The sequence below is a fragment of the Neofelis nebulosa genome, chromosome 14 (genome assembly GCF_028018385.1).
Source record: "Neofelis nebulosa isolate mNeoNeb1 chromosome 14, mNeoNeb1.pri, whole genome shotgun sequence".
Classification (NCBI taxonomy): domain Eukaryota; kingdom Metazoa; phylum Chordata; class Mammalia; order Carnivora; family Felidae; genus Neofelis; species Neofelis nebulosa.
In genome coordinates this window covers 43,312,278-43,339,530 of record NC_080795.1, presented here as the reverse complement: position 1 = coordinate 43,339,530, position 27,253 = coordinate 43,312,278, and the positions used below count along the sequence as shown (strand labels likewise).

The 27,253-nt window shown below is 37.5% G+C and overlaps 1 protein-coding gene across 9 annotated transcripts in view; it reads right to left on the bottom strand.

The window, feature by feature from the left end:
• CPQ (carboxypeptidase Q) overlaps positions 1-27,253 on the bottom strand; it is a 558,393-nt gene that overhangs the window by 437,825 nt on the left and 93,315 nt on the right. For all 9 annotated transcript variants that reach the window (XM_058698647.1, XM_058698646.1, XM_058698649.1 and 6 more), the window contains exon 2: positions 12,708-13,174. In XM_058698647.1, coding sequence (XP_058554630.1) covers positions 12,708-13,140 — 433 coding nt within the window. In that variant the 5' untranslated portion in view covers positions 13,141-13,174. The remainder of the gene's footprint in view (positions 1-12,707; positions 13,175-27,253) is intronic.

Genomic DNA, 27,253 nt, shown 5'->3' with positions numbered 1-27,253 from the left:
ATTTTAAGGGAATGGCATAATGAGATCCATATTTTACTAAGACAACTGAAGCAGCAGTATTGAAATTGATCAAACTGAGACTGGGGTCAGGAAGATCAATTAGGAGATGATTATAACACTAGTCAGGAGATGTTAGGTCCTGAACTCTGATGCTACAGTGAGATAGAAAAAAGGAATCACACATGACATTTAAGACTTGGTGACCAACTGAATGTTGGAGCAATATAAATGCAAAGACTTAATTCATTCGACTAATATTTCTTGAGGCTTTTTTGTGCATGAGATACCATGCTAAGGACTAGGACAAATTTTCTCAACTTCGACACTACTGGCACTTTGGAATGGATAATTATTTGTTGAGGAGGAAAAAGAACCTGTTCTGTACATTATGGGATGCTTATTAGTATTCCTGGCCTCTACCCACTAAACTCAAGCAGTACTGCCTCTCAGTCACAACTATCAAATTGTGTCCAGACATTGCTAAATTTCCCTTGGGGAGCACAACGGCCTGAAGGTGAGAACCACTGAAACTTGAATCTCTGACTCTAAGAGCCTTACTATCTAGTAGAGAAAGCATGTATAGGGCACAGAAAGGAGATGAGCAAACACAGAAAAGGTCTCCATAGAGGAGACATTTGAGCTGAATCCTTAAATATGGGCATTCCAGGCAGAGAATAAAAGCATGACAGCAAGACACCATCTCAGATATTAGATGCTCTAAGCATGGGTGCCTGGGTGTATGACAACATCATTAACAAATATGAGAAACAGAGGGGAGAAAGATGCTGAATTTGTGGGACTACTAGAACATCCAGTAGTTCTTGGAACTACAGAAAGAAGTCAGGCGCATATATATATATATATATATATATATATATATATATATATATACACACACACAATTAAAAGTTGTAAGTATATAGGTAGTACTTAAAGCCATGGAATTGGATCATATTACTTAAGGCAAATGTTTACAGGCAGAAACCTCTGAAAACACCAACATTTAAGACGAAGCCTAGGAAAGAGAAGCATCCAAAATAGATAAGGGGGAAACAGCAGAGAAGATGAAGGAGAAAACCTACTTTAATTTATGTGGCAAATTTCACAATCAGCCTAGAACATTTCTCTTCAATCCATCAGAACGTCCAGGGAGATATGCCCCCACTTCATTCCATGATTACTCTCCTCATATTCTTTTTAGTCTTTTTAGAGCCACTATAATTCATTTGTTACAGAGGGCCAAGTTGCTATTGGTGGTGTTACGTGTACTATATAACCAGTGGCTATCTTTTTTTACTTGTTTATTTATACAAAACAAAAACTTCATACCATATTGTTATCAAAGAGGCATAATGAAATGAGCATTGTGTTGGATGTGGACAATTGGCATTCAACATCCATTCTAAGCATTCTTCACAAAACTAGAACAAACAATCCTTAAATTTGTATGGAACCACAAAAGACCCCAAGTAGCAAAAGTAATGTTGAAAAAGGAAACCAAAGCTGGAGGCATCACAATCCTGGACTTTAGCTTGTATTACAAAGCTGTAATCATCAAGACAGCATGACATTGGCACAAAAACAGATACATAAACTGATGTAATAGAATAGAGAACCCAGAATTGGACCCATAAATGTATGGCCAACTAATCTTCAACAAAGTAGGAAAGAGTATCGAATGGAAAAAAGACAGTCTCTTTAGCACATGGTGCTGGGAGAACTGGACAGCAACACGAAGAAGAATAAAACTGGACACTTTCTTACATCACACACAAAAATAAATTCAAAAATGGATGAAAGACCTAAATGTGAGACAGGAAACCATCAAAATCCTACAGGAGAAAACAAGCATCAACCTCTTCAACCTCAGCTGCAGCAACTTCTTACTTGACATGTATCTGAAGGCAAGGGAAATAAAAGCAAAAATAAACTATTGGGACCTCGTCAAGATTAAAAGCTTCTGCACAGCAAAGGAAACAATCAACAAACCTAAAAGGCAATTGATGGAATGGGAAAAGATATTTGCAAATGAAATAGCAGATAAAGGGTTAGCATCAAAAAATCTATAGAGAACTCACCAAATTCAACACCCCCCAAAACAAATAATCCAGTGAAGAAATGGGTAGAAGACATGAATACACAGACACTTCTTCAAATAAGACATCCAGATGGCAAACAGACACATGAAAAGATGCTCAACATCACTCATCATCAGGGAAATACAAATCAAAACCACACTGAGATACCACCTCACACTGATCACAGTGGCTGAAAGTGACAACTCAGGAAACAACAGGTGTTGGCGAAGATGTGAAGAAAGGGGAATCCTTTTGTACTGTTGGTGGGGATGTAGCCATTCTGGAAAACAGTGTGGAGGTTCCTCAAAAAATTAAATATAGAATTACCCTACAACCCAGCAATACCACTACTGGGAATTTATCCAAATGATACAGGACTGCTGATTCATAGGGGCACATGTACCCCAATGTTTACAGCAGCACTATCAACAATAGTCAAATTATGGAAAGAGCCCAAATTTCCATCAACTGATGAATGGATAAAGAAGATGTGGTATATATATACAATGGAGTATTACTCGGCAATCAAAAAGAATGAAATCTTGCCATTTGCGACTACGTGGATGGAACTGGAGGGTATTATGCTAAGTGAAATTAGTCAGTCAGAGAAAGACAGATATCATATGATTTCACTCATACGTGGAATTTGAGAAACTTAACAGAAGACCATAGTGGAAGGGAAGGAAAAATAAGTTACAAACAGAGGGAGGCAAACCATAAGAGACTCTTAAACATAGAGCACAAACTGAGGGTTGATAGGGGTGGGGAGTGGAAGGGGTGGAGGAGGTAGGTGATGGGTATTGAGGAGGGCACTTGTGATGAGCACTGGGTGTTATACGTAAGTGATGAATCACAGGAATCTACTCCTGAAGCCAAGACTACACTGTATGTTAGCTAACTTGACAATAAATTTTAAAAAATAAAAATAAATAAATGTGTCTTTATTGTATATAAAGACTAAAAACCTACAAACTAAATTTCTTCCTACAGCTAGGGTTCTAGAAGTAATTGAAGTGTCACCAACTCTATGCACCTGAACAAGATCTGGAAAGCAGAACTGGGTGAAGACTTCTTTCTACTGCTTCTACTATTTCCAAGGCAAGCACAATTGTGGCACTGTCTGGATTTTCTACAGCAACTTTCTGATAAAAGCCATTGCTCAATCTAAGAAAAGCAATAGCAGTCTTGGTAGTTTGTTTCTACAGAATGGTTCTCAAATTCATTCCTGAAAAGTTCAAGTTAAAGTCTGCATTATGAGATTTCCCAATAATTAGCGGGAAAAAAAACCTTAAAATCCTAAAATATACCCATGTGTACTTTAAATTTAAACCAGGTAGAGTGGTTCCACAACTAAACATTAACTGTCAGTCAATTCTACACATTAAGCCCAGTTTAGTGCTATTTCTACCTCTCTTCCTCCCACTCCTAAATCATTTCTATGAAGAAAAGTCATGAGGTACACATAGTTTGACATGACCCAGCAGAAGTACCAATCAGGGCACTCAGCTCAAAATCTAAGGCCAGACAGACTGGATTCTTAAGTTTGTAAGTGCCATTTCTAGATCAAGTTCCCACCAATCTGCAAACCATGATGTTAATGTTCCAAAGGCTGTGTAAACTGAGCTAAAGAACTGTATCTTAGAGCACTATGATAGGACAGAGGGAGAATAAATTAGTCAACTTTGTTGCTTTACAATCTTTTAATGCACTCCAGGGCCAGCTAGCCCTCTTCATATATGAGAAATAAGTAAACTCTTAAGAAAACATGAAAAAGGAGATAATGAATCAATACAAACCATATCAATAGCTTAAAAAAATCAATTTGAATCAGGTGACAAAGAATTTAAATATTTACTATGTAAAGAGTTCCTATACATCAATTAGAAAATCACTGAAGTACCAATAGAAAGTGGGCAGGGGATATTCACAGATAATCTGAAGAAGAAAAATACAAGTAACAATAAGTATATTAAAATATTAGTCTCACCAATAAGCAAAGAAATGCAAAATAAAATAACAGTGAAATATCTTTGTAAGCCCATCACAATGGCAAAGATTAGAAAAAAAAAACCCAATGCATATGAATGCACAGGAATTAGAATATTAAGATACACTGCTGACAAGACAGTAGATGTGCATAATCCTTCTGGAAAACAATGTAACAAATATATCAAGAGCTTAAAATATCAATATTTATATTAACATTTTGAATAATTAAATAGACTATTTATACACTGTATTATAAATAATTTATATTATATATAATGTTATATAAATTCTATTATATTAACATTTCACATAATTTAAAATATTTGGACAAAAAAATGGTTTCTAAGAATTTTATTTGCATTTTTTGTATCTATAGGAGCAGTTTCAAAGCTATTTTTTGCCATCCTTTTAAGACTCCCTAGAATATCCCAATCATTCCTCTCTTTCTGATATTCATAAAAAATATAAAAATTTCTCCTTTAAAAATCTATCTGTATTAAAGGATTTGTATAGCTATGTTATATGAAACAGTAGAAAAAAAGGAAAAAGGAAATAACAGAGATTCCAATAACGGTTTTATTCATGTTAATTATTGTATATTTGTGTTTTATAACCATTAACATTTATTTCAAAGGATATTTATTAAATGTGGTAAATGTCTATGATATATGACATAAAAGGACACAAATATATATAGTTTCATCTCAAATTTATAAAACAAAAATATATATGCATATGGAAAAATTAGAGAGAAAAATAAAAACACTAGAAATACTTTGAGAGAAAAGATCACAGATGATTTTTATTATTTTTATATTTATGTACATGTTTTCTGTAATGAGCAAGATTGATTTTATAATCAGAAAACAATTACGAAGCAAATTACAATGGGTCAACAACATCAGTGAGTAGAAGGAAGCACTATTTTTTATTATTAAAAGTCACTAATAGTCTAAGGAAAGATCTACCTAAAATAATTCACTGTTCCTCAAACACTGAAAGAATAACGAATAAGCGCTGAGTACGGTGCTAGGTGCCGAGGATAGAGAGATGGACAAAATTCAGTCTGGTTTTTCAGGAGCTCCCAACACAATTTGCAACATATAGTATTCTGGGAAAGCCCAGTACCTCTACAGAGATGTCAGTCTCCATAGAGAACTAATAAGTACTAAATAATCTGCTATTTGGGGTTCAGAGACTATATAATGAGACCCACAGAATTATGTGTACTGAGGAGGGGCAACAACATTCTGCCCAAGTTCCGCTTTCTTGCCCATATATCAGCCTCTCTTGGATTTGGCTGCTGGTTCTCATTCTTTCACTCAGTCCATTTAAATCTGATGTCTGCTATGTTCTCTCAGGATTGATTTGAAATTATACTTTCTCCTGTCTCACTTCTAAGTTTCGCTCAGCATCTTGTCTTACTTGGCCTCCTTGCATATCTGTCTCCTTCCAACTCTCCACAGATAATTCACAGAGCCTTAGCCTGACACACAAATACATTAACACACACTGTCATACTCAACTCTAAGATTGAACAGTTAAAGAAAATCATCACTGGTTATGTAAGAAATCTGTTTCAGAGCATATGCCTGGGAGAACCCCTGCTCTCGTGAACTCCAGCTTCACTCATCCCTTGTGGATTCTCATAAAAATCACAATCTTTTCAATCTGGAAGAAACCTTACAGATTCAAATGTCAGACATCTCTCATTTTACAGATGATAAAATTAAGATCCAAAACGATCAAAAGACTGGACCAAAGTCACACAACTAGTAGGTGGCTGAACCAAGGACATAACATGGGTTTCCTAAGAGATGAGCTCTGTACTACACTACCTGCATACAGAGGTCCCTTTATGCTGACTTCACTCTATCTCCTGTGGGAATTTCTCCTTACCTGGTTCAGCCTAACTCTCCAGTGTCCTCAGAGCTGAAAATAGCCCAGTTGCCAGACAACTGTTTATCTACTTTGAGCCCCATGGAATAAGGAGTGGGGTGAAAGTGAGTCTTGGAACACCACAATAGATTCTAGTGAGTAAAACTCACTTCCCCTGGGTTTTGAAAGCCCCAGGAGCAATCAGTAACTTGGCTTAGTTTTCAATACCAGGCAGATAGCCAGGGAAGATCAGGCCCAGCTATAGAATGAGAAATGAGGATAGGAAAGAAACAGGAATGAGAAACATGTCCAAAAAGAAGGTGCAGACACCAATATATTCTGTCACAGTATGGGTATCAGCAACTTTTGAGACAGATCTGCTTCAGTCAGACGACTAAAAAGGGAAAACTTATAAATGAAGATAACATACAAGTATTTGTATATGAGGCGATATAGTCTAGTAACTAAAAGCACAGACTTTGGAGTTTGACAGTTGGCCTCTCACTAGTTGTGTAACCTTGGGCTAACTACCTCACCTCTGGTTTTCTCATCTGTAAAAAAGAAAAAAATAGCTATGTCTTTTAACGTAGTTTAGAAAACTTAAAAAGGAAAAAAAGTTATACAGACTATTTAGATAGATAGATAGATAGATAGATAGATAGATAGAAATAGATCTACATGCGTGTTGTGTTTGTGTGCATATATACACACATATATGTACATATATGCATGTGCATATACATATGTATATATATATATGTAAAGTCTGGTGCCTAATACAGATTAGTGTATAACAGAGGCAACTGAACAAAACACCTGGCTGACACCACAGAACCCAAGTTTAAGGGTTCCTTAATATCTCAGAAATCACCTATTCATGCAGTCTCAGAGAAATCAAAACAGACTATCCCAATGGTACTTCCAGAAAGGTGGAATGAGAAACTTGGCAGATCTGTCCTCTACAAAACTTAAATAGGAAAAATTATTTTTTTAAAAATCACTTAAAGTCTCTCAAAACTGTCTTAAGGGCATAAAGCAAATGGAGAAACATTCATTCAAGAAAAACTACTAAATCTGAGTTAGAATCATGAGAGTCTATAGAGTTTGGGCCATGACCTGCTTCCTTCTCCCACCCCCAGCTCTATTATGTTACAAAAACTTTATTATGAGCACTCCACTCCAAAAGGGCTGAGGCCCTATTCCTCTACCCAGCCCCAACTCACATGTTAGAAATCCTACCTTAAGCGTAGCCACCAAGAATACTTGGACCCTGATCATCACTGTCTGTCTCAGCTTATTCATAGGCTGAGGTCCCACACTGGGAGAGGCAAACTGAGAAGACCAGGAGCTACCACCCTCCCCTTCTAGCACCTGCTAAGGATATCAGTCTGGAAGAAGTAGGCCATTATTACTGTGCCTAACTCCTGTGCTACTTTAGCACAGAGGTTCTCTCAGAAAAGAGGCAAGCAAAGAAAAGGAAGAGCTTTGCAGTTCTTACCCAGGGTAGTGATTGTATTTGAAGCAGAACATAGAGAATTCCATGCCTAAGGGTGTTGTTCAAAACAATGGAGAGTTTGGTAGAAAACAATTAAAGGAGTGCTAGAAGCTTTATGATACTGCTGGTACCAAGCAAAATGGCAGAGCAATCAGAAGTTTAACAGAACCAGGAAAAGAAACAACCAAGAAAAGCCCTCCTGGGATCACACAGTAAACCCTGGTGACTGGAAAAGCTATGCACATGTTCCTACTCAGGAACAATGAAAACAGGACATGGGTCAGATTGAAAACATTCCCCAAGCTGCACACAGATCCATCAACAAAGGGCAGAAGCTTCACTGGCACAAGAGGCTTAAGCACACCCTCGGACCAAACACATGCTGAAAAACAAGCTATTCTGATACAGAGGAAAATATTATTAAGCAAGACTTAATAAAATTATATGCATCCTAGCAGACTGGAAGAGTATGTGCATGCCCAAGGCTGCCCTCTCAAGATTGATGGTAGAGGGAACTTCCAAGCTACTAGGCTATGGCTGAACTTAGGGCAAAAACATAAACTCCTTAAGTTTTAACAACAGCCCCCAAGCCATGTGTACACCCAACAATAAAGGGTAAAAATAAAACTAACTAATGAGATCTACACACAACATTTCACTAGTAAGTAGTTTATGTGGATCAAGGGCTGACTCCTAATGAGCCAGACTAAAAGTGAAAAAGGGGAAAATAAAAGCATTCTTCATAAGGGCATCAGAATTTGTACACTGTGGGAGAAATAGACTTCACATAGTACAATCAAATCATTAAACAAATAAATGGCAAAGAAAACAAGAAAACTAACATCAACCTCCAGTGGGCAGGAGAGGAGAAAGGAGAAGAATCAGTATTGAGAGTTACTAGAATACATTACTTCAAATGTTCAGTTTTTAACAACAACAACAACAACAACAACAACAACAACAACAAAATGATGAGACATTAAAAGAAATAGGAAAGTGTGGCCAATACACTGGATAAAAAGAAGGCAATAGATACTGCTTTTGAGGGGGCCCAGTTGTAGGACATACCAGAAAAAGACGTCAAAGCAGCTGAGTTTATAAATATGTTCAAGGACCTCAAGGAAACCATACTTAAAAGAATTAAAGGAAGTTATGATTACATTGTCTCAGCAAATAAGAATATCAATAAAGAGATAAAAATCACAGGAAAAAATTCTAGAGTTGAAAATTATGATAACTGAAAAGAAAAATTCAGTAAAGGGGCTCAACAATATATTTAAACTAGCAGAAGAAAGAATAAGTGAACTTGATGGTAGATTGTTATAGGTTATACAACCTAAAAAGAGAGGGGGAAAAAAGGGGAAGAAAAATGAGCAGAACCCCAGGAAATGTGGGACACCATTAAGTGTCCCACCACTTACTGACAGTGGAAGGACCAGAAGACCAAAAAAGGGGTAGAAAAATATTCATAGAAATAATAGCTGAAAACTTCTCAAATTGAAGAAAATCACTAACTGACACATTCATGAAGCTCAACAACCTCCAAGCAAGATAAAAGCAAAGAAATCCATACCTAGATACATCAGAATCAAAATGATGAAAACCACAAATGAAAACAAAATCAGTAAGAGCAAAATGGTTAATCACATATAAGGGAATCCCAATAACATTAACAACTGACTTCTCATCGGAAACAGCAGAGACCAAAGGACAATGGATGACAAATTCAAAGTACTGAAAGTAAAAAACTGTTAACCAAGAATCGTATATCCAGAAGAACTATGTTTCAAAAATTAAGATTCAATAAACAAATAAGAATAGATAAAGGGTTAGAGAATTTTCTGCTAGCAGACTTGCTTTGGGGGAAAAAAATTAAAAAACTAAAGGGAGTTATTCAGGCTGAAAACAAGTGACACCAAATAACAATTTAGATCCTTATCCTCACAAAATTAAAAATATTTATGCTAATACTTAAGGAAATACTACAAATAACTGCATGCCAACAAATTACATCATTTAGATAAAATAAACAAATTCCTAGAAACACACAAACTACTAAAACTGACTCAAGAACAGAAAATATGAATAGATCTATAACAAGGAATGATATTAAGTTAATAATTAATAATATTCCCACAAAGAAAATCCCAGGACCAGATGGCTTGTGAATTCTACCAAAAAACTTAAAGAATTAACATCAATCTTTCACAAACTCTTCCAGAGAACAAAAGACCAGGTGGTATTTTCTAATTAATTAATTGAGTCTAGAATTACCCTGATACCAAACCCGGTTAAGATATCACAAAAAACAATAATAACAATAAAACTGCAGACCAATATCCCTTGTGAGTATAGATGTAAAACTACCAGACATAATACTAGCAAACTGAATTCAGTAACATATGAAAAAGATTATATGCCATAACCAAGTGGGATTTATCCCAGGAATGGAAAGCTGGTTTAGTATCTGAATATCAATTAATGTAATACACACAATTCAATAAGGAAAGAATAGAAAGAATAGTCTTTTCAATAGATGATGCTGAGACAACTGAATGACCACATGCAAAAGAATAAAGTTGCACTCCTACCTGACACCATAGATAAAAATTTTCTATCACAGACCTAAATGTAATAGCTAAAACTATATAACTCTTAGAAGAAAATTTAGGAGTAAATCTTTGTGATCTTGGTTGGGGCAAAGCTTTCTTAGATATAACACCAAAAGCACAAGCAACAACAAAAAATTTAGATAGGTTGTGCTAAATAAAAATTAAATACTTTTCTGCAGTAATATTACCATCAAAAAAGTGAAAAGAGGGGCACCTGGGTGGCTCAGTTGGTTGAGCGTCTCCAACTTCAGTGCAGGTCATGATCTCACAGCTCACGGGTTCAAGCCCCACATCGGGCTCTGTGCTGACAGCTTGGAGCCTGGAGCCTGTTTCTGATTCTGTCTCCCTCTCTCTCTGCCCCTAACTCACTTGCATTCTGCCTCTGTCTATCTCAAAAATAAACATTAAAAAAAAAAGCAAAAAGAGAATCTATAAAATGGGAGAGGATGTTAGTAAATCAAACATCTGATAAGGGACTTGCATCCAGAATATATGAAGACCTTTTACAACTCAATAATAAAAATTCAAATAGTATAATTAAAAATTGGGCAAAGGATTTGAATACACATTTCTCCAAAGATACACAACTAGCCAATAAGAACATGGAAAGATGCTCAACATCATTAATCATTAGGGAAATGGAAATCATAACCCCAATGAGATATCTCTTTATACTCACTAGGATAGTCATAACCAAAAAGACAGATAATAACAAGTGTTGAGAAGTATGTGTGAAAATTAGAATACATTAATGGAAATGTAAAATGGTACAGTCACTTGGGAAAAGAGTATGGCAGTTCCTCAAAACGTTAAGCACAGAGTTACTATATGACCCAGCAATTCCACTCTTTGGCATATATCCAAGAGAAATGAAACTTATGTCCATACAAAAACTTATACATGAAGGTTTTTAGCAGAATTATTCATAATTGCCAAAAGATAAGACAAACAAATATCCACCAACTGATGAATTAACAGATAAAATGTGGTATATTCAAAAATGGAATATTATTCAACAACAAAAAATGAATTAAGTACTGATTCATGCTAAATGGATGAATTTGGAACACATGCTACATGAAAAAAAACAGCACAAAAGACTACATGGTGAATTATTATGTTCATGTGAAATATTCAGAATAGGCAAATCCATAAAGATAGAAAATTAGTGATTGCCTTGGGCTTAGGAGGGAGGTAAGGGAGGAAGGCAAAGAAACTGCTAATGAGTATGGAGTTTCTTTTCAGGGTGATGAAAATGTTCTACAATTAGACCACGCAGTAGTTGCACAATTCTGTGAATATACTAAAAACCACTGAATTGTAGATTTTAAATGGGTGAATATTATGTAGGTGAATTATACCTCAGAAAAGATGTTTGTTTGTTTTTTAACCTGACCATCTACTTCTATACTGGATCTTTCTTTCTTTTGGCATTAGAGAAAGTCAAAACTTTCTATAAACTTTTTAGAGAATGTTAACTAGTTTCTATAAAATAGTTCCTCTGCCATAGTTAAATAGTCCAAGAATACATGAATAGTCCACGAGCAGTCCACAGGAAAACAGTCCACGATTGGTCCAAGACTGACTGACAGCTCACTGGTGACTGGTTATATATCCCTGATCTAGTCACTTATACTGTCTGTTGGAGCTGAGCTAGGGCACTGATAAGTAAAGGCAGTACTTCCCCTGGATAATTCCTTCCATTAGAGTCCTCAGGTTCTGTAAAAATAATTAACTTAAATCAATTCCATATGTAAAAATCTGTTCCCTATCTCATTAATTCTTTTTTTTTATTTTTTAATTTTTAAACTTTTTAAAAAATGTTTTATCTTTGAGAAACAGAACATGAGCAGAGGAGGGGGAGAGAGAGACACACACACAGAATCTGAAGCAGGGTCCAGGCTCTGAGCTGGCAGGACAGAGCCCAACACAGGGCCCCACCCCACAAACTATGAGATCATGACCTGAGCCAAAGTCAGATGCTCAACAGACTGAGCCACCCAGGCACACCACTTTTTTAATTTTTAAAAACATTTTTAAGTTTATTTATCTTAAGAGAGAGAGAACGTAAGTGGGGAAGGGGCACAGAGAGAGGGTGAGAGAGAGAATCCCAAGGAGGTTCCACATCACCAGGGCAGAGCCCAATGTGGGGCTTGAACTCACAAACTGTGAGATCATGACCTGAGCTGAAGTCAGATGCTTAACTGCTTGAGCCACCCAGAAGCCCCCCTAATTCATTAATTCTAAAAATTTCTGCACATTGAGGTTGCTTGGAGAAAATTATAGTTTTTCTATCCTATGCACACTTATCTCCATGCTCTGGAGAATGAAACTAATATTGTACTAGCTATAAGTTGTTAAGCGATAGGGCTGATAGATATCGTGGACCAATAGTTGTAGATCTTCATTTAAAAGGCAACCCTACACAGTCAGCTTTCTTTCAGAAAGAAATAGAAGAAAGGGAAGAAAGGAAGAAGGAAGAACAACAAATAGAAGAGCAGAGAATTCATTAAGCCAGTAGAATGAGAAATGATTTTTATCTTCCTTCTTATCATCTAAATTGTAATACGAATCATGCATACTATAATCAACTAAATCACATGACGTTAGTTTTATAAAGTACACAGCAGATTGACTTGAAAAGACAAAGAATACCTTCTGGGGGAGTCCCAATGCTGCTTCCAAGACCCAAAATAGCCATCTTGTGAATCCTTGGCTCCAGCATCACAGCAGATTCTTCCCCCCTCTCCCAGTGGGGTATTTTGACCGGCTCCAAGTGGACATTCTCCAGCCCATCTTCCTGCAGGTTCTGGTACATGATTTGGATGGCTTTTTCTAAGCTCTTGGAGCCACTTGGTCTGGGTCCAACAGTATCCACCAGAAGTGCCAGTCGCTCATAGGATCTGTTCTGGGCTTTACCATAAACAGCAAGGTTGATGATTGCTTTAGCAACATCTCCATAGCTGGCTATTTCTTCTTTTATTTCTTGAAAAGTCCTCTGAGAGATGTCATTCTTATATATCGTTTTCCCAGAGCTCAGGGATAAAAGGTGAACAACACCAACAAATGTGAGGAGAAGGAACTTCATTGATTTTTCCAGATGGTTTTCTTCTTAAAATAATCTACGTAAGTTAAAAAAAAAAAAAAATGTTTTAGGGGGAAAGAATCTCACAGCTATCTGCTCATAACCCAGGAATTGCTTTTCTTTTCTTTATAATAGATTTTTTTAAGCTTTATTTCTTTATTTTGAGAGAGAGAGAGAGAGAGAGAGAGGGAGGGAGAGAGCATGAGCTGGGAAGGGGCAGAGAGAGAAGGAGAGAGAGAATCCCAAGCAGGCTCTGCACTGTCAGCACAGAGCCCAAAGTGGGGCTCAAACTCACTAACCGAACCATAAAATTATGACTTAAACCAAAATCAAAAGTGGGAAGCTTAACCAGCTGTCCCCCAGGGACTACTTTTCAAACAGGAGTCCCCTTCTCTTCTCAACCACTGCCCAACTTCCATCATCAAATGCAGACACCATAAGTCTCAGGAATGAAAAAGTACAGAGACAATGATTGGCTTAATATGCAGTATTTATTAAAACAACAGAATCACATGTTACCTAGTAATCCAGTTTAAAATATGCTAAAAGGTTGGGGTGCCTGGGTGGCTCAGTTGATTCAGCGTCTAACTCTTGATTTTGTCTCAGGTCATGATCTCAGGGTTCGTGAGTTCAATCTCTACAAGGGGCTCTGGGCTCTGTGCTGACACGGTGAAATCTGCTTGGGATCCTCACTCTCCTCTCTCTGTGCTCCTCTCCTCCCCGCACCCCTCCCCAACCTGCTCATGTGATCTCTCAAAATAAATAAATAAACATTTTTTAAAATATGCTAAGAGGTTAAAATAAAACAACTAGGAAAGAGAGGAAGAAACAGTGTTACCAGTGTGTAGCAGTCATAGGGCTCAGAAACTACTGTCTGCTGCTCCTCCCTCTTAAGAGAGTATGATCCAAATGGGTTTTAGAGTTCCCTGTACCTGATATGCTCTCTCCTATCTGCCTATTGAACTCGTCCATCAAGGCCGCTGCAGATATTATCTTTTCCTGGTGCTTTCTCTAACCCCATCACAACAACTCTATGAAATCATTTCTTTTTTTAAATATTTATTTACTTAAATAATCTCTACAACATGGGGCTTGAATTCACGACCCCAGGATCAAGAGTCACGTGCTCTTCTGACAGAACAAGCCAGGTGCCCCTCTATGAGATAATTTCTTAAAATTACTTTCATTTTATAAAAGAGGATCCTGGGGTAGTAAGAGATTAAGTGACTTGCCATAGACACACAAAGGCTTTCTCACTCTAGAGTCCATGCTCTAAATGCCTGAAAGTATGGTTTGAGGGCCAATGCCAGTCCACAGCTGTTTTTCACTAATCTACAATAAATACAGAGGTTAAGAGCAAACACATCCCGTGCTGTGCAGCAAAGTAACCAATAGCCTCATGTGATTATTTCAATTTAAACTGATTTAAATGAAATAAAATATTTAGCTTTTCAGTCATACTAGCTGCATTTCATATGCTCAATAGCCACATGTGGCTAGCAGCTACCATATTGGGCAACACAGATAAATATTTCCATCATCATAAAAGGTTCTATTGGATAGCACTGATTTAGACATCTTTATATACAATTGACTGAGTAATTGTACCTTTGTCTAACCTATGATTAAAAAGTGGTGCTTCTCTTTGTGTGTCTCTTCTATTTCATTTTTCAAATTCACTGCTATTGTATTTTGCAAAAGTCTAATAAATTTGACATTTTAAAAACTGGTCTTTCACCAGAGATAATTTGAGAATCGCAGTCATGAACTACTATATTATAGGGGTAAATTTCAAATTCAGCCAGCATACAAGGCCTTTCAAAATAAGGCTCCAACAACCACTTCAAACTCATCTACTTCCCCCTCTGGAGCACAAAAATGTCTTCCTTCTTTTTCTCATTCTCTCTTCCTCTCTTTCCTTCTTCCTTTTTTCCTCTTTCTTTCTCTCTCTCTCTATCAAACACACGCACACACACACACACACACACACACATCTTAGGGAAGCTTCTAGATATACTGAGCATTTGAAATGGGGGACTAATCCAAATTGAGATGTTTTTTAAGGTAAAATATATACCTGATTTAATCTTTAAAACCAAATACTTCATATTTAAGTATGAAAAACAACATAATTATTAGGTTAAATAAAATATTATTCACCTGTTTCTTTTATGTTTTAATATGAAATTAGAAATGCTTAACTTACATACTTATATTTATATGGGACAGTAATGCTCTAGCTGCATTGAACTTGACACTGTTCTTGCAACACCCAGGCCCCTTCATTACTCTAGATCTCTGCATATTTTCCTTCTCTTTGACCCCAAGGCCCTTCTCCTCACCCTACTCCTCTGCTCCTGGTAAAGGTCTCCAGAGACTCATTCTTTAATGAAAATGTTTTAAAAATCACCTCTTGTGCGGAGTCTCACCAAACACCACTGCAGAGTTAATTGCGCCATTTTTCATGCTTCTTCCCTAATTAACAATATTACCAACTAATATATTTGTTTATAGATTTGCCTCTCCTACTCTCAAAGTCAAGTAGGGTAAATTATTCATCACTGTACCTTCAATCATTGTACCCCTATGCAAGCATAGGGTACAGTACATTTTCATTTAGGGAATGAAGGAACCCTTAATCTCTCCAGGTCTTAGAGTCTTGTCTTTCCTCCTATACAAAGAAGCTGAGGGAATAAAAACTTGTGATCATATTTAAAATTTTTTGAAAAATTATGAAAACTATACATTGCTGTTGCTTTCCTTTTTATTAGAACTATTTATATGCATAGGTTCTTGGTTTCTATAGTCACTATTACTGATGCTTGTTTTTAAAAGCTAAATTTTATTAAACCATGAAAATATTTCACCAGATTGCAACTTATTCTTGAAGTACATTCTTTCAATGTGTTGTTGGTGCAAAAAAAAAGGAAAGGCTAATAACATATTTATCAATTAACACTAACCATAAGTATCTACTTCTCATTAAAAATTCTCTAAGCATCCCATAGACATTAACTGTTTCAGAATACATACATTCTAGTAATGGATTAGAATCATATAATGGCAATTTTGTGGAGATACAGGAGAGCTTAGGAATCCCTAGTCCATACGCTTGTTTTGTAGAAACGGCCTGTGCTGTGATTCCCAGATAGCAGATAAACCAACAAGTACAATCAACCAGGTAACTGGACCAACTAGTACAGACTTGCCAGAGGATTAAAAATTGTCTTCTTACAGGAAGCTGTATGCATTTACATATAATAGAAATTCAATGGACACTCAAGTGCAGTCTGAGAAGCAAATAACTCTAATATAACATATGTACTCAAATAGTCTCAACACCATAGCACTAGAACATAGAGAAGAACAAGAGAAATCATGAAAAGCCATGGAGAAGACATGACAACTCAAGAGAGACCCAAGGAAAGGCTCCACAGGAAGAGAAGGGAACCCTCCTGGAGGGACCACTGGGACATCATCCCTCAGTCACATTCTGTTCAGAAGATATGTTCATAAAATAAGTGCCTGAATCTTTTAGTTTTACATTTTTTGCATATACGTCAATTGAATTAATAGAAAACATGCCATTTTGATAATAAGACTTAACTGCTCTCTAATATGATTATTTAAATTAATTTTGACATGAAAACATGATGTAATTACTTTAAAACAGAAACTAGCATCTTTGAGTATTGTTCGTAATATCTTAACTATACTTTGTCTTTAAATCCTACAAATGTAATAAATGCTTATTTTTAAAAGTAATTTAATTTAAAAGACAATTATTTGTTACTTTCAATGGATCAGTTTGTTCCTTGACTGTAATATTAGTACTTTAGAAAATTTACAAGATTGAAGGCACAAAACAACAAACTACATGAGAAATCACCTAAGAACACTTGACATAAGTAAACACTAAATAGATATTAGTTGATCCTAAACCTGATTTTCCTTGGAACATAATCTGAAAATTACTGATGTAATTCTTGGCTAAAGAACATAATTATATACCTCTCCAACAGAGCACTGCAAGAATCTTTTATTATTGTTGTTTTTAGGAAGGCACATTAGCCCAACTGAGATATGTTTTTGTTAATAAATAGTAGAAAATAATAATTATTACTAACAGTATATAGTTGGAGAGGTAACAAAAATAGAAAAAGATATCACTATATCACATTCCATGCAAGAGAAACACTGTAAATAATATGTAATTTAAAAACAAATCATGCAGGGGTGCCTAGGTGGCTCAGTCAGTTAAGCATCTGACTTTTGATTTCAGATCAGGTCATGAGCTCATGGCTCACAGGATTGACCCCCACGTTGGAGCTTCCAGTGACTGTACGTTCATGATTTTATCAAATTTTCTGTTTTGTTGGGGGAACCTAAGCTGTCAGCATAAAGCCTGCTCAGGAATCTCTCTCTCCCTCTCTCTCTGCCCCACCCCTACTTGCACACTCTCTCTCAAATTAATAAATAAAACTTTAAAAACAAATAATGGAATCCAATACATAATTTGTACATTCCTAGCAAGAAATACAGATTCAAAATACAAATTAAAATAGTGAAACACAGAGGCTATATAAAGGCCAATGATCAAGAACACCTTGAGGAAATGCTCTCCTAATTCACACATTAACTGATACGTGATCACCACACCTCAAAAAATTTATTCCAGACCTAGAGTCAGTTCAAATGAAAATGATCAATGTAGGAGCGCCTGGGTGGCTCAGTTGGTTAAGATTCCGACTTCGGCTCAGGTCACACACGATCTCATGGTTCGTGAGTTCGAGCCCCATATCGGGCTCTGTGCTGACAGCTTGGAGCTTGGAGACTGCTTCGGATTCTGTGTCTCCCTCTGTCTCTGCTCCTCCCCCACCTGTGGGCTCTCTCTCTCTCTCTCTCTCTCTCTCTCTCTCTCTCTCTCTCTCTCATCAGCCCTCCTCAGTCTGAAAAGACATAGGCCAAAAGTAGAAATATTTTGGTGTATGAAATCAAGAAGGACTTTGATAACACAAATACATAGACCTACTCACCAAATCTTATATTAGTACCAGGGGATGGTCCGAGTAGCTCACAGGCAATTTGAGGAAAATCAAAATATACAATTTTTCACAATGAGTGATAAACTTATGAATAGTTTCTTCCAACAAAAGAGAGAATTTGATAAAATCGTGAATACCATCACTGGACGTCATTTTAATCTACCACAAAGCATTGGTTCGTCACTGACCCAAGTGAACCCTGTGGTATCACTAGGAGTATCTTGTTGATCTGAAAGGCTATTAGTCTGCCCTAGTTCAGAACTACAAATATCCCTACACAGTCATTTCAGTGAAATAAAATTAAGCAAGCTACCGTAGTATTCTTTTATAGTCTGCAAAGGGAGAAAATAATTCTATGGTGATCAACAAATACAAGTAGTACTACTCATCTCAAACATTGCCTCTTTATTAATTGCAAACCGTATTCTGTTTGGGGTCATAACTTCATCTCTCCATTCATTTAACAAAACTTTATTGATCACCTACTAAGCACTGGAGATGCAAATGCGTGAGAATATCCACATCCTCAAAGAGCTTCCAAGTATAAAGAGGAAGACAAAATGTACAAACTACTGTAACTGGGGTAGTGACAAGGTGCTGTGAGAACAGAGGGGAGGAGGGGATTAAGAGGACAATGCTTGACCTGAGGCTTAAAGGGTACTGATGCGCAGTGAAGAAGTTGGGAGTGGCACTGAAGAACAACCCAAGAAAAGACATAGAAAGGGCTTTGGACAAAAGGGGGGAAATGGTGGAAGATACAGCAGTGATAGGAAGGAATTATTCCTTAGGGTCTGACTGAGAAGGTCTACTGGTGAAGCTCCAACACACATGGAGCAAAATGCCCCAGGGTACTGTAACAGGGGACATGAAGAACTTTTCCCATTCCTCATGCAGTCAGGAAAAGGAAAGAAGCAAGGAAAGGAGGGAGGAAGGGAGGGAAGGAGGAAGGAGAAAAAAAGGAAGGGAAGTTTCTTTCTTATCTTCACAACCTCCTGTCTCCTCAGCACAGAGAATTCACCCAGATTCCACATCAGGGCAAGGAGAGCATTTGAGGTTCCTCAAAATCCTCAAATAAGCCACTACCTATTATCTTCTGGTTATTCCTTAGAATTTTCACTGAGGGAAAACTAACTCGTGCTTACAAGAGATGCATTAGTCAAGCAATTTGTTTACAAAAGCACTCAAGATTTTCTTCCGTTTAAAATTCCAGGGGCACCTGGGTGGCTCAGTGGGTTAAGTATCCAACCTTGGCTAGGGTCATGATCTCATGGTTCATGGTTTTGAGCCCCATGTGGGGCTCAGTGCTGATAGCTCAGAGCCGGGAACCTGCTTCAGATTCTGTGTCTCCCTCTCTCTCTGCCCTTCCTCCTCTCGCACTCTGTCTCTCTCTGTCTCTCAAAACTAAATAAATGCTAAAAAAAATTGTTTTAGAAAAAAATAAAATTCCTAAATACCAGTAATCTGACAAAAAAAAATCTCCTGCACTCTTGAACAATTACAGGACATTTGAAATGTCTAAACTTGAACTGTATGTTTTCTAACAATACTGTTTATTTTTATATACAAAAGGCTGACGTTATTGTTCCTTTACTTGAATTCAAACTGTAAAAATATTAAATATTATACCCTTCAAAATCTTAAACAACTATTTTTAAACCCATGCTGTATCATGACTTTGAATTCAGAAAGTTATATATTCAAAGGAAATTGGGAGCACTATTTGAAAATGACTTGCTTTTCATATATTGTCTTCATGATCCATAGTTACAGATTATCTTTTTCATAAAAAGAGATAAAATTCTTTATAATGTCATTTTCATTCTTTTCTACTTAAATCTGGAAGCAAACTAAAGCAAAACCAACTTTACTCCTACTGTGAATTATTTTCTCTCTAATAATAGGTTTATATTTTGGGGAAACAAAACAAAATCCTTTGCTTCGATTTCTAAATATTTTTCCTAGAATATTATTGTTTAAAAATGTCTCAGGCTATGATAGAAATAGCAGAATGAATAGATTAAGTGAAGCGGAAAGGAACACAATGAAAAGAAAGTGCAATGAAAGAAGAGTAAGATTTAGGGACTGAAACTCTCACTGATTTTTAACTGTATCACTTTTTCTTCTAAAGACTGAATATACTACTTACATGAAAACTTAAATATTTCCCCTAAATTTTCCATTGAAGAACAGGGTTCACTGATACAAATTTAACTCTTAGTCTTCATTCTAAAGCATGTAGCAGACATAAAGACCAGAAATTTTAAATCCTGGCACAGACATTTGCACGTCAAAGCTCACTTCCTCCTACTAACACGCCTAGATTTATGATGATTAGCCCTTTAGCCATCTTAAGGAAGATCATCCTTTCCTTTATTTAATTCACAATTCAAATAATGCTGGGCCTCCATTTTTCCATAGCTTATATTCCAATTGTTCATTCAACCATTCAAGAAAGCTTACTGAGAACCTACAACATGTCAGCAATTGTGCAAAAATTTGGAGAAGACACAAAAATTAAGTTCCTACTATTAGCAGGCACTATTAATTACCTATTCAATAGCCATTCCCCTTTTTTCTTGCCAACCTAACGTCAATTTTGTTCAGAATGCAAAGAGTCCAGCCCCATTAATCTAAGCAGTTGTTTTCAATATGGATGATGCTACCCCTAGGAGTCATTTTAAATACGTGTAGGAGGAGGAGCATGTCTGGCTGTCATGAGAGTATAGGGATCCTACTAGTAATTACTTGGCAGGGGCCAGGGATAGTAGACATACTGTGATGTGGGGTACAGTCATGTATACTAAGAACTCTCCAACATTCTACACAGATTTTTTAACATGAAAAACCTATTATCTGAACCTTAAACCTAACTTTATTGTATATATAAAAATAGTTTTTGTACAGCTTTAATGCAAGTGAACTTTTTCAAGAACTAATTATCAGGGGCAACTGGGTGGCTCCTTTGGTTATGCATCCAACTCTTGATTTCAGCTCAAGTCATGATCTCACAGTTTGTGAGTTCAAGAGCCACGTCAAGCTCTGCACTATGTCAGCATGGAGCTTGGAATTCTCTCTCCCTCTCTCTCTGCTTCTACTTCACTCATGCTCTCTCTCTCTCTCTCTCTCTCTCTCTCTCTCTCTCTGTCTCAAAATAAAGAAATAAACTTAAAAAGTTAAAAAAAAAAAAAGAAGCAATTACCATGTATATCAAGGGAGGACTATGCTGTCTTTGGTTCAGAACTTTACTGTGGGCTGTTCACTTCAGCAAAACACCAATGACTACACTGCTTCTGGTATTGGAATCACCACCACCACACCCCTGGGCCATCTACATCTGCTGCTGTCACATTCACTATGTAAGCACTGGACTACTTCATTATGTCATTTAGTGGGGTCATGCCTGCGTATGTATTTTGAAGTACTTTATTATAAATTACTTTCCTTTAATTTCTCCTTTACATTACAGTTAGGATAGCATACTGATTTAATTGAAAATATGCATAAGCAGATTATCTATGATGCTTCTTCAGAATAATAAAGCATGTACCCTAAAGCATTATTTTTGAAAAGGGGGCATTGCATCTAATAGGATGATGAACTTGTAATTTAAGTGAACTTGACAATTCTATTCCTCACTCTTCCAGCCTACCTTCCAGCCAGAGGAGGCCCCGTGACCCAGTTCTACTCAAAGAGACCCAAACAGAAGCAGCTGACAAGAAAGTGGCCACAATTCTAGGGCTGCATTTCCTACTTTGTAACCATGAGGGCAAATCCAAGAGAACTGGTCCTGACATCACTGAGCAGCTGAGCCAACACCAGCACCACCAACTTATTTGTTAGGTGAGAAAAAGAAACTCCATTTGTTTTAGCCGCTGTGAGTTGGATTCTCTGTTCATTGCAGTTGTGAATACATTTCCAACTGCTATACTACTTTAGGGGGCTTCTGGGGGATCCATAATTGAATATATTATTTATATTAATACCAGAAGCAAGGTCCAAGATCTGGCATATGGTCTACCTAGACTTCTCGTATGCATCTAGGTTCTCAATAGCCAACATCACACTCAGAATCTTCCCTTCCAAACCTCATCTTCCTTTGTTCCCTGCCCTAGTCAGTAAGTTAGAAACTGCAGTGTGCTATTGGATTCTTGCCTCTCTCTCAGGGAGAATAGGTGAACAGTTGGCAAGTCCTGCCTGCAATTCCACCTTCAAATTCTTTCTTGACTAATTTCCCTCCTCTCCAACTTATCATCACCTAGCTCAGAACCTCATTATCCTTCATTTGAAACACTTCCTCACTCATATCCCTGCCTTAAAGTCAGGTCCCTTCCCAACCTATGTTCCTTGCTGCCACTAGAGTTATTTTAAACCCAAATCGAATGACTCCTTGGCTTGTAACATCTGTTTCCCCACTGTTCATTGTTCAGTGTTATGGGTATGGCAGTCTTCATGATCACTCCCTGTTGTTCCCTCACCTCAATATCAAAGCCCCAACAGGCTGTGTACCAGTCCTGGAAATCACAGAACAGTCTTTATACCTCTCTGACTTTGCTCATGCTGTTTCCTCTGCTAAAATGCCCTTTCACGCTTTCTCCACTTGGAGAAGTTGCAGTCATAATGCAAGGTCTGGCTCCTCGGTCTCCAGCTCCCAGGCAGGATTATTTGCTGCCTTTTCAACAACGCACTGTATGCAGTGTGCTTTTGTGTCTGTCACCCCGCTGGACTATACATCACCTAATAGCGATAATATTTTACTTTTATAAAATTCACCAAGCATGTTCTCTGCAAGGAATGTGTTTTATTTATTTCATATACTAAGCAAATAGCAAAATACCTGTCAATAAATATTTATAGAACAAGTGAATAGATTCATCAAACAAGTAGTTATATTTCACAACAGAAGTATACGCCTCTGATTCATCACTTTCATGATTACCTTTCTTGCATCAGACATTAATTTGCTCCTTTAAACTGTAGCATATCCGTAAGTTCCTTTCATAAAGAGAGTCAAGAGACCTGGAACTTGGTCCTGGCTATCCCTCTCTAGATGCATGACTTTGGACAATTTATTGTAAGTCTCTATGTGTAAAATAAGGGGTTGCATTTCAGCTCTAACATTCTATTGTGGATTTTCTTAAATTTTTAATATGAGTCACGCTTTTCTTTACAGTCCATGTTAGCACTTGACTAAATCACCTTATACCAAACACTTACTTGGTTCATATACAAAAACCACTACTGAATCTACCATTCTGTCTCCTTCTACTAGTCAACTGAAATTGAACTCTCAAAGGTCATTGTGGATGCCCTTGCTCCTAAATCCAATGAAGACATTTCATTTCCTATCATATGTAACATCTGAAACATTTAACACTATGAGCAGCCTCTCCTTTTCCAAACACCCTTCTTCCAGTATTTCTGCTCTCCTTCTCACCTTTTTTTTGGTAGGGCCTCTTTTCTCCATTTCCCCTGTAAAGCTTATTTCCTAGGGCTCTGTCCTTGACCTTTTTCTCCTACTACACATTCTAACTGGGAAGGTCATTCACTTCAAGGCTTCATTACTATGCATGGCAAGAACTCACCTATAAGTTAATAAGTTCTCTTAGTTTGGATGCCCATAGGTACCTCTAACTCAACATATCTAAACCCTTCTCATGACTTTTCCCCCAAGTCAGTTCCTCTCCCTGAAGGCCCACTCTTGATGCCTGGCATTTATATCACCCATCGTCTGCACCATTTGGGACATCTCACCCTCTTTTAAACCCTTCAGCCACTTGATCATTAAGTGCTATCAAATTTAACTACTAAAAATCCCCCAAACCCATCTTTCCCCTTAAGTCTTCCTCAGCAGCTTAGCTTCTGGCCATATTACCTTAACCTGAACCACCATAGCAGTCTCCTAACTTATCTCCCTGTCTCCAGCCTCCTGTCCTCCGATGCATTCTTTTTGCTGCACTGATTATCATTCAAAATATTTATATTCAAAATGTGTATCTCTCCCACTAAACTGTGGACTCAATGTGGGCAGGGCCTGCATAGAAGACATCTTTGAGCCTCTAAGATCTAGCATTGATCTAGCATTTAGTAAGTACTCCATAAACATAGGTAGGAAATATAGGAGGTGATACCTGAATTAGTTTTGGAAAAGTCTAAGACCCAGTAGGTGTATGGGTTGGGGAGGAGTGAGTGTCCAGGCTGAAGAATAGCTCTCCTCTCTTTAGAATTCAAAGAAAAGTGCCGAATACATTTCATGTGCTTAGTCATTTGTACTGTCTTGAGCTGAACCTTTCTGTATAAGCAGATAACTCCCAGATATAAGACCATTTTTTCCTTATAAGCATTTGTGTCCTCCTTGGAACCTAACGTATTGCTTTTTAGAGTAAGCATTCAGACTGTATTTGTTGATGCAAGTTTTCTAGTATCTACTTTTCACATGATGGGAGACAGGAGGGCAAGATAGAAAGAAAGGAAGATACCAGAGAAGAACCTTTGCTCCCACTGCACCTTCAATTTTACTCACTAGAAAAACAATTCCATAGAGTTTGAAATCTTTTGAAAGTCCCTAATAAAAACTGGTGAAATGCGAATGAAGTTTATAGATTCTACCAGTGGCAATTTCCGGGTTTTGATATACTATAGTCATAGATGTTACCATTGTAGAAAGCTGGGTAAAGGATACAACAGGGTCTCTCTGTACTATTTTTGTGACATCCTGTAAGTCTATAATTATTTCAAAATAAGAAGCTTAAAAAAAAAGCCACCTACCTGACGCCTTTTTAAACATTTTTTTTTTTAAATCATAATACTTATCTGTACTTCTGGGAAAAACCATACAGGAGTGAACCAGAACCGGTCCAACTCTAAGACAGGGAGCAGAGTGTCCCAGGCCCACCTCTCCTACCAACTTAGACTAGGATTCACCCTGTATCCAATAGCTTCATCACTATTTTTCTAGGAGACATGGTTAAAGAGGCTTCATTTCCAATGTCTCTGTCATTGAACATGTCATCCTGAATAAGGCATGGGCATTCTAGAGACAAGGGAGGAGGACTGAAGAAAGAGGCAAATCCTGACAGCCAGGCAAAGAAGTCAGTACATGAAATTTCCTTTCTTCCCATTGGTTCTGGAAGTTAGTACAGAGACAGCTGGTTAGTGAGGTGATGAGAGCAGGGTAAGTGGCACACTGACTGGCAGTCCCCTTCTGGGAAGGAATCCGAGATGCTGTGGGGGTGACACCCTGCTGGGAAAGGTCTACCAGTAGACCCTTCTCCTCCCACTGGCCGCACCGGATCACTCATGCCCTGACTCTACAGATATCAAGCGACCTTCTCTCTCTTACCCCTCCTAATCCCATCAGCAGTGAGCCAGCAGGCTGACTCATTTTGTGTCCCTGACATTTTACTGTTTATCAGTGAGCAGTTTTTGAGTTTACCTTCTAAAAAAATTAATTGGGCTCACTCTACTAATCCTTTTTCTAGATTTCCTTATTCCTTCCAAGTTTCTTGAGTGTATAAAACAACGTAGCCTAAATTCCTACTGTTCTTTGTAGGCATCTTTGTTCATATAGCCAAATGTAACTGACTTTTGACCTACATCATGATGGGAGTAAGAGAAATAAATGTAAAGCTCCCTTACATGCTGCTTAAGTAAAACAATATGATTAACATTCCAATAAATGAAATCAACCATGAACCCTCAGACAAACTTTGTATCCTTGGCTTGCAAAATCTGTACTGAAATTCAAAGAGGCTATAAGACTGCTCTTGGTCCCTTTGTTAGCTAAAGATGCCAGGCTGACCGTGAGGGTAGATGCTTTTGAGAACAGGGGTCTCAGATCTGCGACTCAGCCACAAATGCGCATGCCCAGTCAGCAGCCATAACAAGCACATGTAATCAATAAAAACACAGATAAATCATGACGAATGCAGTTTATACCCCTTTGGAGCCAAATACAAAGTGGGTAACCCTAGACATTAGCAATTCTGAGGCCCTACGATCCAGAAGAACTGAAAAAAGGGATGAAAGGAAATAGGATTGTAGCCTCGTAAAGTTCTAGTTTTCTAGGACTTGGACCCCCAACATAAGAGTAATAGGAAGTGTTTTATTTCTGCCAATAAAACCAGCGAAGCATTTGTCTTCGATCTGGTGATATTAAAAAGCTATTACAAGGCACAGCAGCCTCTTCCAGAGGCAGGGGAGAGAATATGGCCTTCCTTGAATCAGACAAAGTGCAGAAATCTTCCAGAGAGTCAGCTGCAGAAAACTATAAAGCCAGAGATATATAGATTTAATTACCATTCACCAATATAGGGTTACAGTAAGCTGACTGTACTAATGTGTTTTTATTGCTAAACAGCGTGCTTCCCCCATGTATCTTTCCCTGAACTGGTTAATAACAGTTCCAAGGAACACTCTGGTAGAGATATTAGGAATTTCCTTTGGAACATACCTTTCAGTTTCCCTCGCTTTAGCCAGACTCCCCCATCCCATAAACACGAAAGCAGAAAGACCCTCAATGAATCTTGCTGCAAACGCAGTTCTTGTTACAGCCCAAGCCAGGGAGGCCTGTTCAGAAAGCCACTTACCGCAAAATTTGCTATTAAACCTGTCAAACGGACATATATGAAAATACTACTTCGCTAAACAGCTGTTAAGTTTCACGAGCTTAAAAAGAAAATACCATGCAGCTATCCACTGTTAACAGAGATTCACCAGTCCATTTTAAAATCTGATACGTCGGTCTGCCTTTCCCGAAATCCTAACATTTGCTCTCTGCTATGAGATGGCTGCCACATAGTACCATCAGCAAACACTGGCTGAGAGCACACACATTCTCACTTTACAACAGCACAAGCTCCCTCCTCCTGCATGGCAGCGCGCATCTGCTGCTTTGGGCTCTTGCACAGGAAAAAGAGCATTTCTCAACGGTGTCGAGGGGAAATTAATGCACTGATTCCTCTCTGTCCCAATGGGCAGACATTAATCAAAGGTGGCAAAAGAAAAGAGTTAAGCCAAATAGATTCACAGTAATGGAGCTGAAACAATTATTCAAAGTGCTTAATCAGTCAATG